Source organism: Taurulus bubalis, assembly GCF_910589615.1.
Source record: "Taurulus bubalis genome assembly, chromosome: 15".
In the NCBI taxonomy this organism is placed as follows: Eukaryota; Metazoa; Chordata; class Actinopteri; order Perciformes; family Cottidae; genus Taurulus; species Taurulus bubalis.
The window spans coordinates 3,078,307-3,089,482 of NC_136603.1; the positions used below are offsets into that span (position 1 = coordinate 3,078,307).

At 42.5% G+C, this 11,176-nt stretch overlaps 1 protein-coding gene across 1 annotated transcript; it reads right to left on the minus strand.

Annotated features, from left to right (window-relative positions):
- Positions 1-197: 197 nt before the first annotated feature.
- Positions 198-3,547, minus strand: LOC306747647 (myoblast determination protein 1 homolog 1-like). The gene is made up of 3 exons (XM_079230717.1): positions 2,824-3,547; positions 2,134-2,203; positions 198-776 (listed from the first exon to the last, which is right to left on the minus strand). The coding sequence occupies exons 1-3, from the start codon at positions 3,415-3,417 to the stop codon at positions 607-609; spliced, it is 834 nt and encodes a 277-aa protein (XP_079086843.1). The 5' UTR covers positions 3,418-3,547; the 3' UTR covers positions 198-606.
- Positions 3,548-11,176: the final 7,629 nt, after the last annotated feature.

Genomic DNA, 11,176 nt, shown 5'->3' on the forward strand with positions numbered 1-11,176 from the left:
CATAGTGACAAACTTCACTGTTTTAGTTCAGTCGATATTTGACGTGAATATAATTTAGCTGCATCACATGTTTGGAACAAATGAGTAAAAGATCTAGAAAGCTCAAATAAAACTCACCGGCAGTCGTTTCTCCTGGAAAATGAGGCTTTGCGGTTTATAATCGAGGCTCAATTTATAAAATATGAGAGAGATTAAACTGAATATAAATATGCATTTATTAAAATGTCATTCACTCATAAATAATATATAGAAACGTAATGACACAACAATCGCAGCATTCCTGTGTGTGTGTGTGTGTGTGTGTGTGTGTGTGTGTGTGTGTGTGTGTGTGTGTGTGTGTGTGTGTGTGTGTGTGTGTGTGTGTGTGTGTGTGATATGAACAAACAGCTCTTATTTACAAATTTACAAAATGGTCCTCAGTTCTCATTTCTGCAGCAGAAATCAGTCATAAAAATATATATTTTTCCCTCCGATGAGATTATTCAAACTTAACAGCAGCGTTCGCTTCGTTCAAGAAGATAAAAACTGAAGAAAAACTGGACGCAAACTCCTGGAAAATGCAGTTTGTTTTAGTGCTTTTGTGGAGCAGGAGTCGGAGCGGCTCCTTCAGCACCTGGAGGACCTGGAGCCTGCAGGGCTGCTCTGAGGCGACCCGGGGCCCCGGGGGACCACGCTGTCCCCTGGAGGGGCCGCAGCCGGGTCCCTGCTGATCCGCTCCACGATGCTGGACAAGCAGTCCAGACTGGAAACCAGCGACGGTTTTCTGCTGCTGGAATCTGTGAAGAGAGAAACGTTTAGTTTCTGCTCGGTCGGATTGAAGGTTTTTATTTCTTAAAAATGTCACGGTGTCCGGTCATAACGGTCATAATGAAAAAGAGTGAATGGTCGTATTTAAAGCTAGAGTTTGGGCTCTTCTTCAAAAATATATATATATATATTTTTAAATATTTGTTGACATTTTCTTTTCCAGACTAATCTATAAAGCTAATGTTCTGACAAAACATTTAACATCTCTGAAGGCTGTGGTTGTACAAAGTCTGTCTGGAAGACGGAGCGATTGTTATATATATAAAACTGTAAATCATAGCTTGTTTCATGAAAAAAAAAGCCCCAAACTGCTGTATTTGGACGTATTGAACACCATAAGTAATATACAAGTGAATATGGTATGAATATATGGTTTGGTACGAAATTCAAATGTGCCCCAATGCAAATGTTGAAGTCCTCGCCTGAATGTTCTCTGTTCTAAACCCTCTCCAACTTTGTTCTGCTTCACTTAATCAAAGTCAACCTTTGCAGAGAGAATGTTCACATATTGTTTATGATTTGGGTTAGAGAATGTTCACATTTTGAGCTATGATTTGGGTTAGAGAATGTTCACATATTGAGCTATGATTTGGGTTAGAGAATGTTCACATTTTGAGCTATGATTTGGGTTTGAGAATGTTCACATTTTGAGCTATGATTTGGGTTTGAGAATGTTCACATTTTGAGCTATGATTTGGGTTTGAGAATGTTCACATATTGAGCTATGATTTGGGTTAGTGAATGTTCACATATTGAGCTATGATTTGGGTTAGAGAATGTTCACATATTGAGCTATGATTTGGGTTTGAGAATGTTCACATTTTGAGCTATGATTTGGGTTTGAGAATGTTCACATATTGAGTTATGATTTGGGTTAGAGAATGTTCACATATTGAGCTATGATTTGGGTTAGAGTTGGAACTTACAGCTGCATCATTTCAAAGAAATAATCATCCTGAAAGTGATTTTTTTATAGGCGGACCTGAAACCTTTTCATCTTCATTTACTCTTAACCAGTAACATAAAGACTGGTATTTACACATTTGAACACAATCTCACATGTGTACCTTTTATTATAACACCAACATTATTCTAATAGCCCTAGTGGTTGCAGAGATAAACCCTGTTTAGTTTGGGGATGACATTTTCGAGCAGAGGCCTAAAAATAGGTTTGTTTTCTATTGGTTAAAACTGTATTCTCTCTAGTGACCACCAGGGGGCGATGCAAGTTAAAAAAATTAATAAAAAAAAGCAAAACTCAAAAGAGAAATGTCAGAAATAAGTCATGTAAAAGAGAAAGTGGTCACATGACAAATAGAAGCTGACCGTCCGTTTGGCTGCAGTACGAGCCGTCGCTGTTCTCACTTCTGCTCGAACACGGAGACACGAAGTCCATCTGAAACAGATCAATGCAGTCGATCAGTCAATGATCGGCTCTTACAGAAGTTGAAAGTCAAACCTAACTTTTCAACATTATTCATGCTTGAAAACAGATTTATTTAATGTATTGTTTTCATCACTCAATTTAGTTATTTTAAACAGTAACTTGGAATTTTAAAATTTTATTGATACGTTTGTAGTCTGTAGTTTTTATCACAACTTGCACATATTGTCTACTTGTCATTCTATATTTTAGCATGTAATTAGCATTGTTAAATGGGAAAGGGACTTAAAATGTTGATCTGCTCCACTTTTCTGCTAATTCCTTATAAATCAAGACGTTGAAGTGCAACAAAACAAGAACATAAATCATGCATGTATTTCCATTCTTTCTTTCTAAATAAAACAAATCACTTTCAATACTTGAAACTGACTTCAAAAGAACTTTTTCACAGTTTGGCGTAAAAATATAAAACATATTCTTGACCTATCAAATTAGATTTTTCTTAATTTGACCCCCTAGTTGAACCCGTATGAAAGCACTGTCTCCAAAAGAAGAAAGAAAGAAAAAAGCCAAAGGCATTCCAAACATTTCCCGAGGCGGCAGGCGGACGCCCAGCTGTTCCCGGGACTCACCGCGCCGTCGGAGCAGTTGGAGCGGGGGCTGCAGGCGCCCGAGTCCCCGCCGCGGGGCCCCTGCTGCGGGTAGTCGCCGCCGCCGGCCCCCCGGCCGCCCCGCAGCAGCGTCTGCAGGGACTCGATGTAGCTGATGGCGTTGCGCAGGATGTCCACCTTGGGCAGCCGCTGGTTGGGGTTGGCCGCCGTGCAGCGCCGCAGCGTCTCGAAGGCGTCGTTGACTTTGCCGAGCCGCCGCCGCTCCCGCATCGTGGCCGCTTTCCTCCGGTCCTCGAGGGACGTTTTCCTCTTGCAGGCCTTGCACGCCCAGAGCAGGCAGCGCCCCGTCTGGTGGAGGCCCCCCGGGGCCCTCACGTGCTCGTCCTCCTCCTCTTCTTCCTCCTCATCCTCCTCCTCCTCTTCCTCTGCCACGGGGACGTGGTGGTGGTGGTGGTGATGGTGGTGAAGAAGATGGGCCTCCGGTTTCAGCAGGCCGGCGCTCAATAGCCGGGAGTCCAGGTCGTCGAAAAAGTTCATGTCGCCGGTGCTGAAGCAGGGGTCATCGTAGAGGTCGTCGGCCGAGGAGAGAGGGAAGGAAAGGTCGGACAGATCCATCGGGGCTCTGCAGGGGGAGAAGTTCCCGAAAAGTTCCTCTGGTGGAAGAAAAAGGTCCGCTCCTCAATAAAAGAGAGAAGGAAAACCAGGACAGTTTCTCCTGTCAACGTCAGCTGACTTCAAATAAATAAAAAGCAGAAGCTCTTCAGAGGAGCGCAGTGCTTAAAGGGACAGTCGGTGTAACTTCAGCTGCCTCGGCAGGCTGGTGTTTATAAAGGAGTCCTGGTGGAGGCGGGGCCAGGGTGTCGCCGGCCAATGATCTGAGGGGTATGTGTGTGTGTGTGTGTGTGTGTGTGTGTGTGTGTGTGTGTGTGAGTGTGTGTGTGTGTGTGTGTGTGTGTGTGCCGGTGTCACTGAGGTGAAACTCAACAACAAAAAGGAAGCAATAAAAAAAGTCCACCTTAACAAATCACTCAGTCGACCGTTGAGTCTTCTGATGTTTGCCGATAATTAGAAAAACTAAAATGACTCTTTGAGAAGTTTCACCACCTTTTTCAGTGAAAGGTTTTGAACTGTAAAGTTGACTTTTCGTCACTGTTTCAGCAGATATCTTTAACCCATATATATATATATATATATATATATATATATATATATATATATATATATATATATATATATATATATATATATATATATATATAATCCTTCTCTTCCACCGACGCGTCAGTGAATGAAGTCGTTCAGCATTAAATAAGAACGACTTTCCTGGTGTTGGTCGTTTGTTCCCCGAATAAAACGATCTAAACTGTGATGGAGGCTGCTGGGTAGCGTTAGGGTTAGCTGTTAGGGTTAGCTGCTAGGGTTAGCTGCTAGGGTTAGCTGTTAGGGTTAGCTGTTAGGGTTAGCTGCTAGGGTTAGCTGCTAGGGTTAGCTGTTAGGGTTCGCTGCTAGGGTTAGCTGCTAGGGTTAGCTGTTAGGGTTCGCTGCTAGGGTTAGCTGCTAGGGTTAGCTGTTATGGTTAGCTGTTAGGGTTAGCTGTTATGGTTAGCTGCTAGGGTTAGCTGTTAGGGTTCGCTGCTAGGGTTAGCTGCTAGGGTTAGCTGTTAGGGATAGCTGCTAGGGTTAGCTGTTAGGGTTAGCTGCTAGTGTTAGCTGTTAGGGTTAGCTGTTAGGGCTGGCTGCTAGGGTTAGCTGTTAGGGTTAGCTGTTAGGGTTAGCTGCTAGTGTTAGCTGTTAGGGTTAGCTGCTAGGGTTAGCTGCTAGGGTTAGCTGTTAGAGTTAGCTGCTAGGATTAGCTGTTAGGGTTAGCTGCTAGGGTTAGCTGTTATGGTTAGCTGTTAGGGTTAGCTGCTAGGGTTAGCTGTTATGGTTAGCTGTTAGGGTTAGCTGTTATGGTTAGCTGTTATTTATTTGGTTAATTTTTCATTCTGTGAATATGTGTATGTATTTTTTACTTAGCTTATGTACTTTTTGTAAGCCCAGCGTTCATAGCTGCTATGAAAACAAGTGCGGTGTCATTCATAAATATCCTGAGAAACATCAACAAAAAGACGTCGACGTTGACCTATTTCTTTCATCTTTATCACCTAATCTTGTATTCATTTAGATATATTAATATTATACATAGATACAAAAGTTAGGGTTGATAGACAATAATTAAGTAAACATTTAAAAAAAACATACAAACGGAAAAATATTAATATTAATAAAAATAAATACAAACAGGAAAACAATTTTTTTAATGTGAACTTCAGTAGTGACGCTTCCGCAGTCATTTTAACCCAAACCACCATCTAAACCTGACTCAACAGATTTGTTGCTCTAAGTTCATTTAGAAAAAGTCTGTATTCATGCAACGACCGAAAAAAAATCCAAAATGATGTAATAATGACTATTTACACGCCTTCCCGTGAGATTCATTGTTGTGCCATCTGATCCGCTGTCTGCAACACATCTGTATGTGTAAACTATTAGGAATTGATTGAGTAGCAATCCTCAACTATATCAATACTTTCTTATTAATGACATATGATAAAAATATGTTTCAAAGTGAAACGTCTCGTTGGAAACTGAACTCACTGCAGCAACTCGTTATGATTGTCATTCATAATTATGGGAAATACAAACGCTGATAGAATTAAAAAAAACAAGTTTGTATTATGAATGTGGGTGTTTAACATAATTTGTCAAATAGGTAAAATTATTATTATTGTTTGAGGTGCTTGTTTCTTTCTTTTTGTATCTTTAATTTTAGATTTGATCTACAACTGCTTAAGAGTCCACTGCTGACATCTCAATTAAGTTGAGACCCAAGAGGCAAAACATTTTCATCCACAAGTCGATTTAGAGGTTCTTTCTTCCACAACATGTCTTCTTTTAGAGTGGAAAGGAAACATCTTAAAATACACATTCAGGGGTTTATTTGTCTGCTTTGTCTGCTTGCATCTGTAGATTTTGTTTACTTATTTGTTGACTTGTAGAAGTGATCATGTTTACTTGTTTGTTGTCTTGTAGAAGTGAACGTGTTGACTTGTTTGTTGTCTTAGAAGTGATCATGTTTACTTGTTTGTTGTCTTGTAGAAGTGAACGTGTTGACTTGTTTGTTGTCTTGTAGAAGTGAACGTGTTGACTTGTTTGTTGTCTTGTAGAAGTGAACGTGTTGACTTGTTTGTTGTCTTGTAGAAGTGATCATGTTGACTTGTTTGTTGTCTTAGAAGTGAACGTGTTGACTTGTTTGTTGACTTGTAGAAGTGATCATGTTGACTTGTTTGTTGTCTTGTAGAAGTGAACGTGTTGACTTGTTTGTTGTCTTGTAGAAGTGAACGTGTTGACTTGTTTGTTGTCTTGTAGAAGTGAACGTGTTGACTTGTTTGTTGTCTTGTAGAAGTGAACGTGTTGACTTGTTTGTTGTCTTAGAAGTGAACGTGTTGACTTGTTTGTTGTCTTAGAAGTGAACGTGTTGACTTGTTTGTTGTCTTGTAGAAGTGAACGTGTTGACTTGTTTGTTGTCTTGTAGAAGTGAGACCTCTACCCGCTGCAGAGCCTCGCCGTGTTGCTGTGCTGCAGAACTCCTCTCAGCTTAATGAGCTCTACGTTAAATTTAGCAGCTCGTGAAATCCAAGACGTGTGCCCTTTAAACTCCGGCTGCTCTCATTTTGGAATACCCCCCACCCCAAAACGTGTTTTAATTATAAACTAAAACTATTAGTTCATACTATTATTTTGTAGCATTAAAATGCTCCCACAACGTGTCAGAGAGTTACATGAATTCTCTGTTTTAATAATTTAGGGAAGTTATAATGATAGTTATGCACTATGAGTTATTTTTTGCTACAAAACAAACACACAGAAGAAGAAATGCAGCTTTTGAGAAACATTGTTCTACAACCATAAATCACCATAGGGTTGCTGTCTAATTACATCCTTTCATTAATGCTTCAGGGCGGGGCTTACAGTGATTGACAGGTCTCTCTACCGCGTTGTCGTCCGGTCTGGGAGTCGTCCGTGTTTTCTTTTAACAACTTTAACTCTTTGTGTTTTCACTGCATGAAAGTTAATTCTAGCATTTTAGTCGACCAAAAAAAACGTCCTATTTGGCGTTCGGTCGTACTTAGCTCCGCCCTCTCGTGCAAAAAAACAAGATGGCGACGGCCAAGATGCCGAACTCGAGGCTTCAAAAATGGCAGTTCAACTACGTCCACTTCTTATTTACAGTCTATGCTTCCTACTGAACACGTCGTTTTCTAAAGCAGCTGCTCACTTTATTCTTTATCTTTAGAGGATACTGTGTTTTTGTCGGGGACTATTTTCAGCGGCGGATTAATCTGCATTTGCTGCTGTGTGTGCCGTGTGTGTTGATGCCTGGTGATGAAGAATTGATGTGTTTTTAATTGAGATATCCGGTTTCGAATCACATTCACTGTTGCTTTTGGTGGCGTTTTTTTTTCAGGAGATTTGTTGGATTATCATCAGACTTTTCCTTTAATGCGTCTGAATAGAAACGTCTGGCTTCAGCTCCGAGGCCGAGAGCGTGATCACAGGCTCTAATCCTGCAGCGCGATACTGGACATCCCAGTCTGCGGTTCTAATCCCGCATTAAACCCCAGAAGGCGCCGGACGCGACTCCCTGCAGCTGGAACATCAGCCGGAGAACACATTAGAGCGAGCAGCCAATCGGAGGCGAGCGAGCAGGGACCAATCACGGTTGAGCGTTTGGAATAAATTCAAAATAATACCGTGTAAATAATTACTTACACTTTTACCTTTATTTCCTTTTTTTGTTTGTTTTCCCACTAAAACCAAGGTTATGAAATCCCACACGTGAAGGTCACAGCCGTTCTGTCGGACAGGAAGTTCCCGAGCGAGTCGCCCATTCTGTTGCCTTCCATTTAACCAGATTCAAGGATATTAATCCATTTCTGCATCTCACTGCATCTTATTTCTTAAACTGCAACTTTTACTTTCTTGTTTTCTCCTGCTTTATGTTTTTTAATGCTCTTCCTGGTTTTATGTGAAGCACTTGGCATGGCCTTGTTGTTGATTTACACATACACTCGCCTTGCCTTGCTGACCGGTCGGCCTCGCCCCCCCACACTGTTCCTGTACGTCTGAGTGTGCGATGCCGAGAAGAGACACACCTCCGCATCCCACTTCCCTTTCTTACGCCACCGGCTTTTTATCAGCCGCTCACTCATAAGAGACGAGTGGGAGGACGAGGTCATGTGACTTTAGACGTGAAGAGAAACCAAAACAATGTGTCTTTGTTTGGAATGGAGTTACATGCTGATATCTACCAGTTCACTGTGAGTTAAATAACCAGGTTACATTATTTACTTTACACAAAACTTTACAATCTGTACACGTATCACACACACACACACACACACACACACACACACACACCGTCCGTGCTCAATCCAGATTCTCTTTCCTGCCTCTCCGTTGGTCTGAAGCTCTTAATCCCGTTTCCGTCTGCGGACGTCTCACGTTTCATTCCAGAGCCTCGATATCCACCGGGGGCTCGATGCCAGATCACTTTATTATAGCCTGGTACACGGGGGGCTTCATGTGGCACGGCAGGGTGTGTGTGTGCGTGTGTGTGTGTGCGTGTGTGTGTGTGCGTGTGTCTGTGTGTGTGTGTGCGAGAGTCTGTGTGTGTGCGTGTATGTATGTGTCTGTTTGTGCATGTGTCTGTATGTGTCTGTTTGTGTGTGTGTGTCTGTTTGTGCGTGTGTCTGTGCGTGTGTGTGTGTATGTGTCTGTTTGTGCGTGTGTCTGCGTGTGTGTGCGTGTGTGTGTATGTGTCTGTTTGTGTGTGTGTCTGTGTGTATGTGTCTGCTAAGTGTGTATGTGTCTGTTTGTGTGTGTGTCTGTGTGTATGTGTCTGCTAAGTGTGTGTGTGTCTGTTTGTACGTGTGTCTGCGTGTGTTTTTATGTGTCTGTTTGTGTGTGTGTCTGTGTGTATGTGTCTGCTAAGTGTGTGTGTGTGTGTCTGCGTGTGTTTATGTGTCTGCGTGTGTGTGCGTGTGTCTGCATGTGTGTGTGTGTTTGTGCACGTGTCTGCGTGTGTGTGCGTGTGTCTGCATGTGTGTGTGTGTTTGTGCACGTGTCTGCGTGTGTGTGCATAATTTCGACTTTATTATCTCATAATTATGACTTTTTGTGTTGTAGCGTAAACAGGCTTCCATATGACTGTAAAATAACTCATTGATGCATTTCATCCTGATGAACTGAAGTCATCTTTAAAGCTCCAACGAGAAACCATGAAGGACAAGTAGACCAGGACGGGGGTCCAGATGGATCACAGCTCACACACACACACACACACACACACACACACACACACACACACACACACACACACACACAGTATCCCTCCACAGTTTTATGACTCAGAGCAGACTAGCGGTCGTCTGGCTGACGAGTTGTTTCTCTCGATGGACAAAAGACACAACGGGTCCCTGAAGGCCTCACTGTGTGTCCGATAGTTCCTGAAGGCCTCGCTGTGTGTCCGACAGTCCCTGAAGGCCTCACTGTGTGTCCGATAGTTCCTGAAGGCCTCACTTTGTGTCCGATAGTCCCTGAAGGCCTCGCTGTGCGTCTGAAAGTCCCTGAAGGCCTCGCTGTGTGTCCGACAGTCCCTGAAGGCCTCGCTGTGTGTCCGACAGTCCCTGAAGGCCTCGCTGTGTGTCCGATAGTCCCTGAAGGCCTCGCTCTGCGTCCGATAGCCTCAGAAAAATTCTGTTTCCAAAAGGGGGAGAAAAAAAGCAAAATGTCAGTAATTGCAGGAACAGAAAATGGACTCCATCGTGTGAACGTCTTCCTCCTCTCTGCTGTTTCGGTCTCTTTCTGTGAAAAGCCGCCTCAAAGTGGGCATCACGGCACTCATTTCAATTCAATTATATTTGCTTCTTTTTTTCATGAAAGAAAACACAGGAAATTAAAAAAGAAAAGTCAAATTATTGCAAAAAAGGTGGAAAAGTTGCTGAATCAATAAAACCAAATGTGAGTCTCTTTAGTCCACAGTTTCCTCTCAGAGCTTCAGTGTTTTTCTGAAAATTGACGAAATGACTAACTACCGGCAGACTCTTCATCCCGTCTCAGGGCCAGTGAATGGACTGCTCTTACATGTTTGGGTATAACCCAAAAAGCCCAAACTTCTCCAGCTTCATCAGTCAGCTGCTGAGCGTCTCAGTGACGAGAGAGAGGAGGCGGAGCCTGACAGGTGTTCAACTTTACCTGTGTACAGACTGTGAGTTGCTACTTCCTGTTACCAACTGCTGTTATAGAATGCACACACACACACACACGCACAGACACACGTACACACACCTGAATAATCCCAATCAAGCTTTAGAGGAAGGAGATTACTGACTTTTGACTAACTTTTCTATATATATTCAGTGTGACTCCTCCTCCTCAGTGTGACTCCTCCTCTTTAGTGTGACTCCTCCTCTTCAGTGTGACTCCTCCTCTTCAGTGTGACTCCTCCTCTTCAGAGTGACTCCTCCTCTTCAGTGTGACTCCTCCTCTTTAGTGTGACTCCTCCTCTTCAGTGTGACTCCTTCTCTTCAGAGTGACTCCTCCTCCTCAGTGTGACTCCTCCTCTTCAGTGTGACTCCTCCTCTTTAGTGTGACTCCTCCTCTTCAGTGTGACTCCTCCTCTTCAGAGTGACTCCTCCTCTTCAGTGTGACTCCTCCTCTTCAGAGTGACTCCTCCTCTTCAGTGTGACTCCTCCTCTTCAGAGTGACTCCTCCTCTTCAGTGTGACTCCTCCTCTTTAGTGTGACTCCTCCTCCTCAGTCATCGCTCCTGAAGCTTCTCTCTTATGAAACAGATGAATCATCGCGGCTGAGAGGAAAACCACGGAAATGTATTTCCTCACTTCGTTTCACAGATTTTCGATGATGAAATGATATAGTGGAGGGACGATTTTCAAAAATGAAATTCCTTGTCGTTTATGACTATAATTCACAATTTCAGTGGTTAAATGTAACAAAGTACATTTACTCAAACACTATAATTAGTATTTACATTTTCTGCACATTTTAGAGGGAAATATTGTCATTTTTTTAAACTACCCAGCAGTGAACATCTTTTGAAAGCAGCGACAACAATAACATGTTTATTTACATCCAGAACATCACGGTCATTTAGAAACTCTTGATTTACAGTTGAAGGAAGCAGAAACATCCACGCTCATGAATGTGTCGTTTTTATTTTTATTTTGTCTTTTGGCTAAAGTTCGATAAATAGAGAGTCCAAAAAAAAAAAAACAGTCCGAAAGCGACAACTTTAAATTGCTATTTTCTTCCGA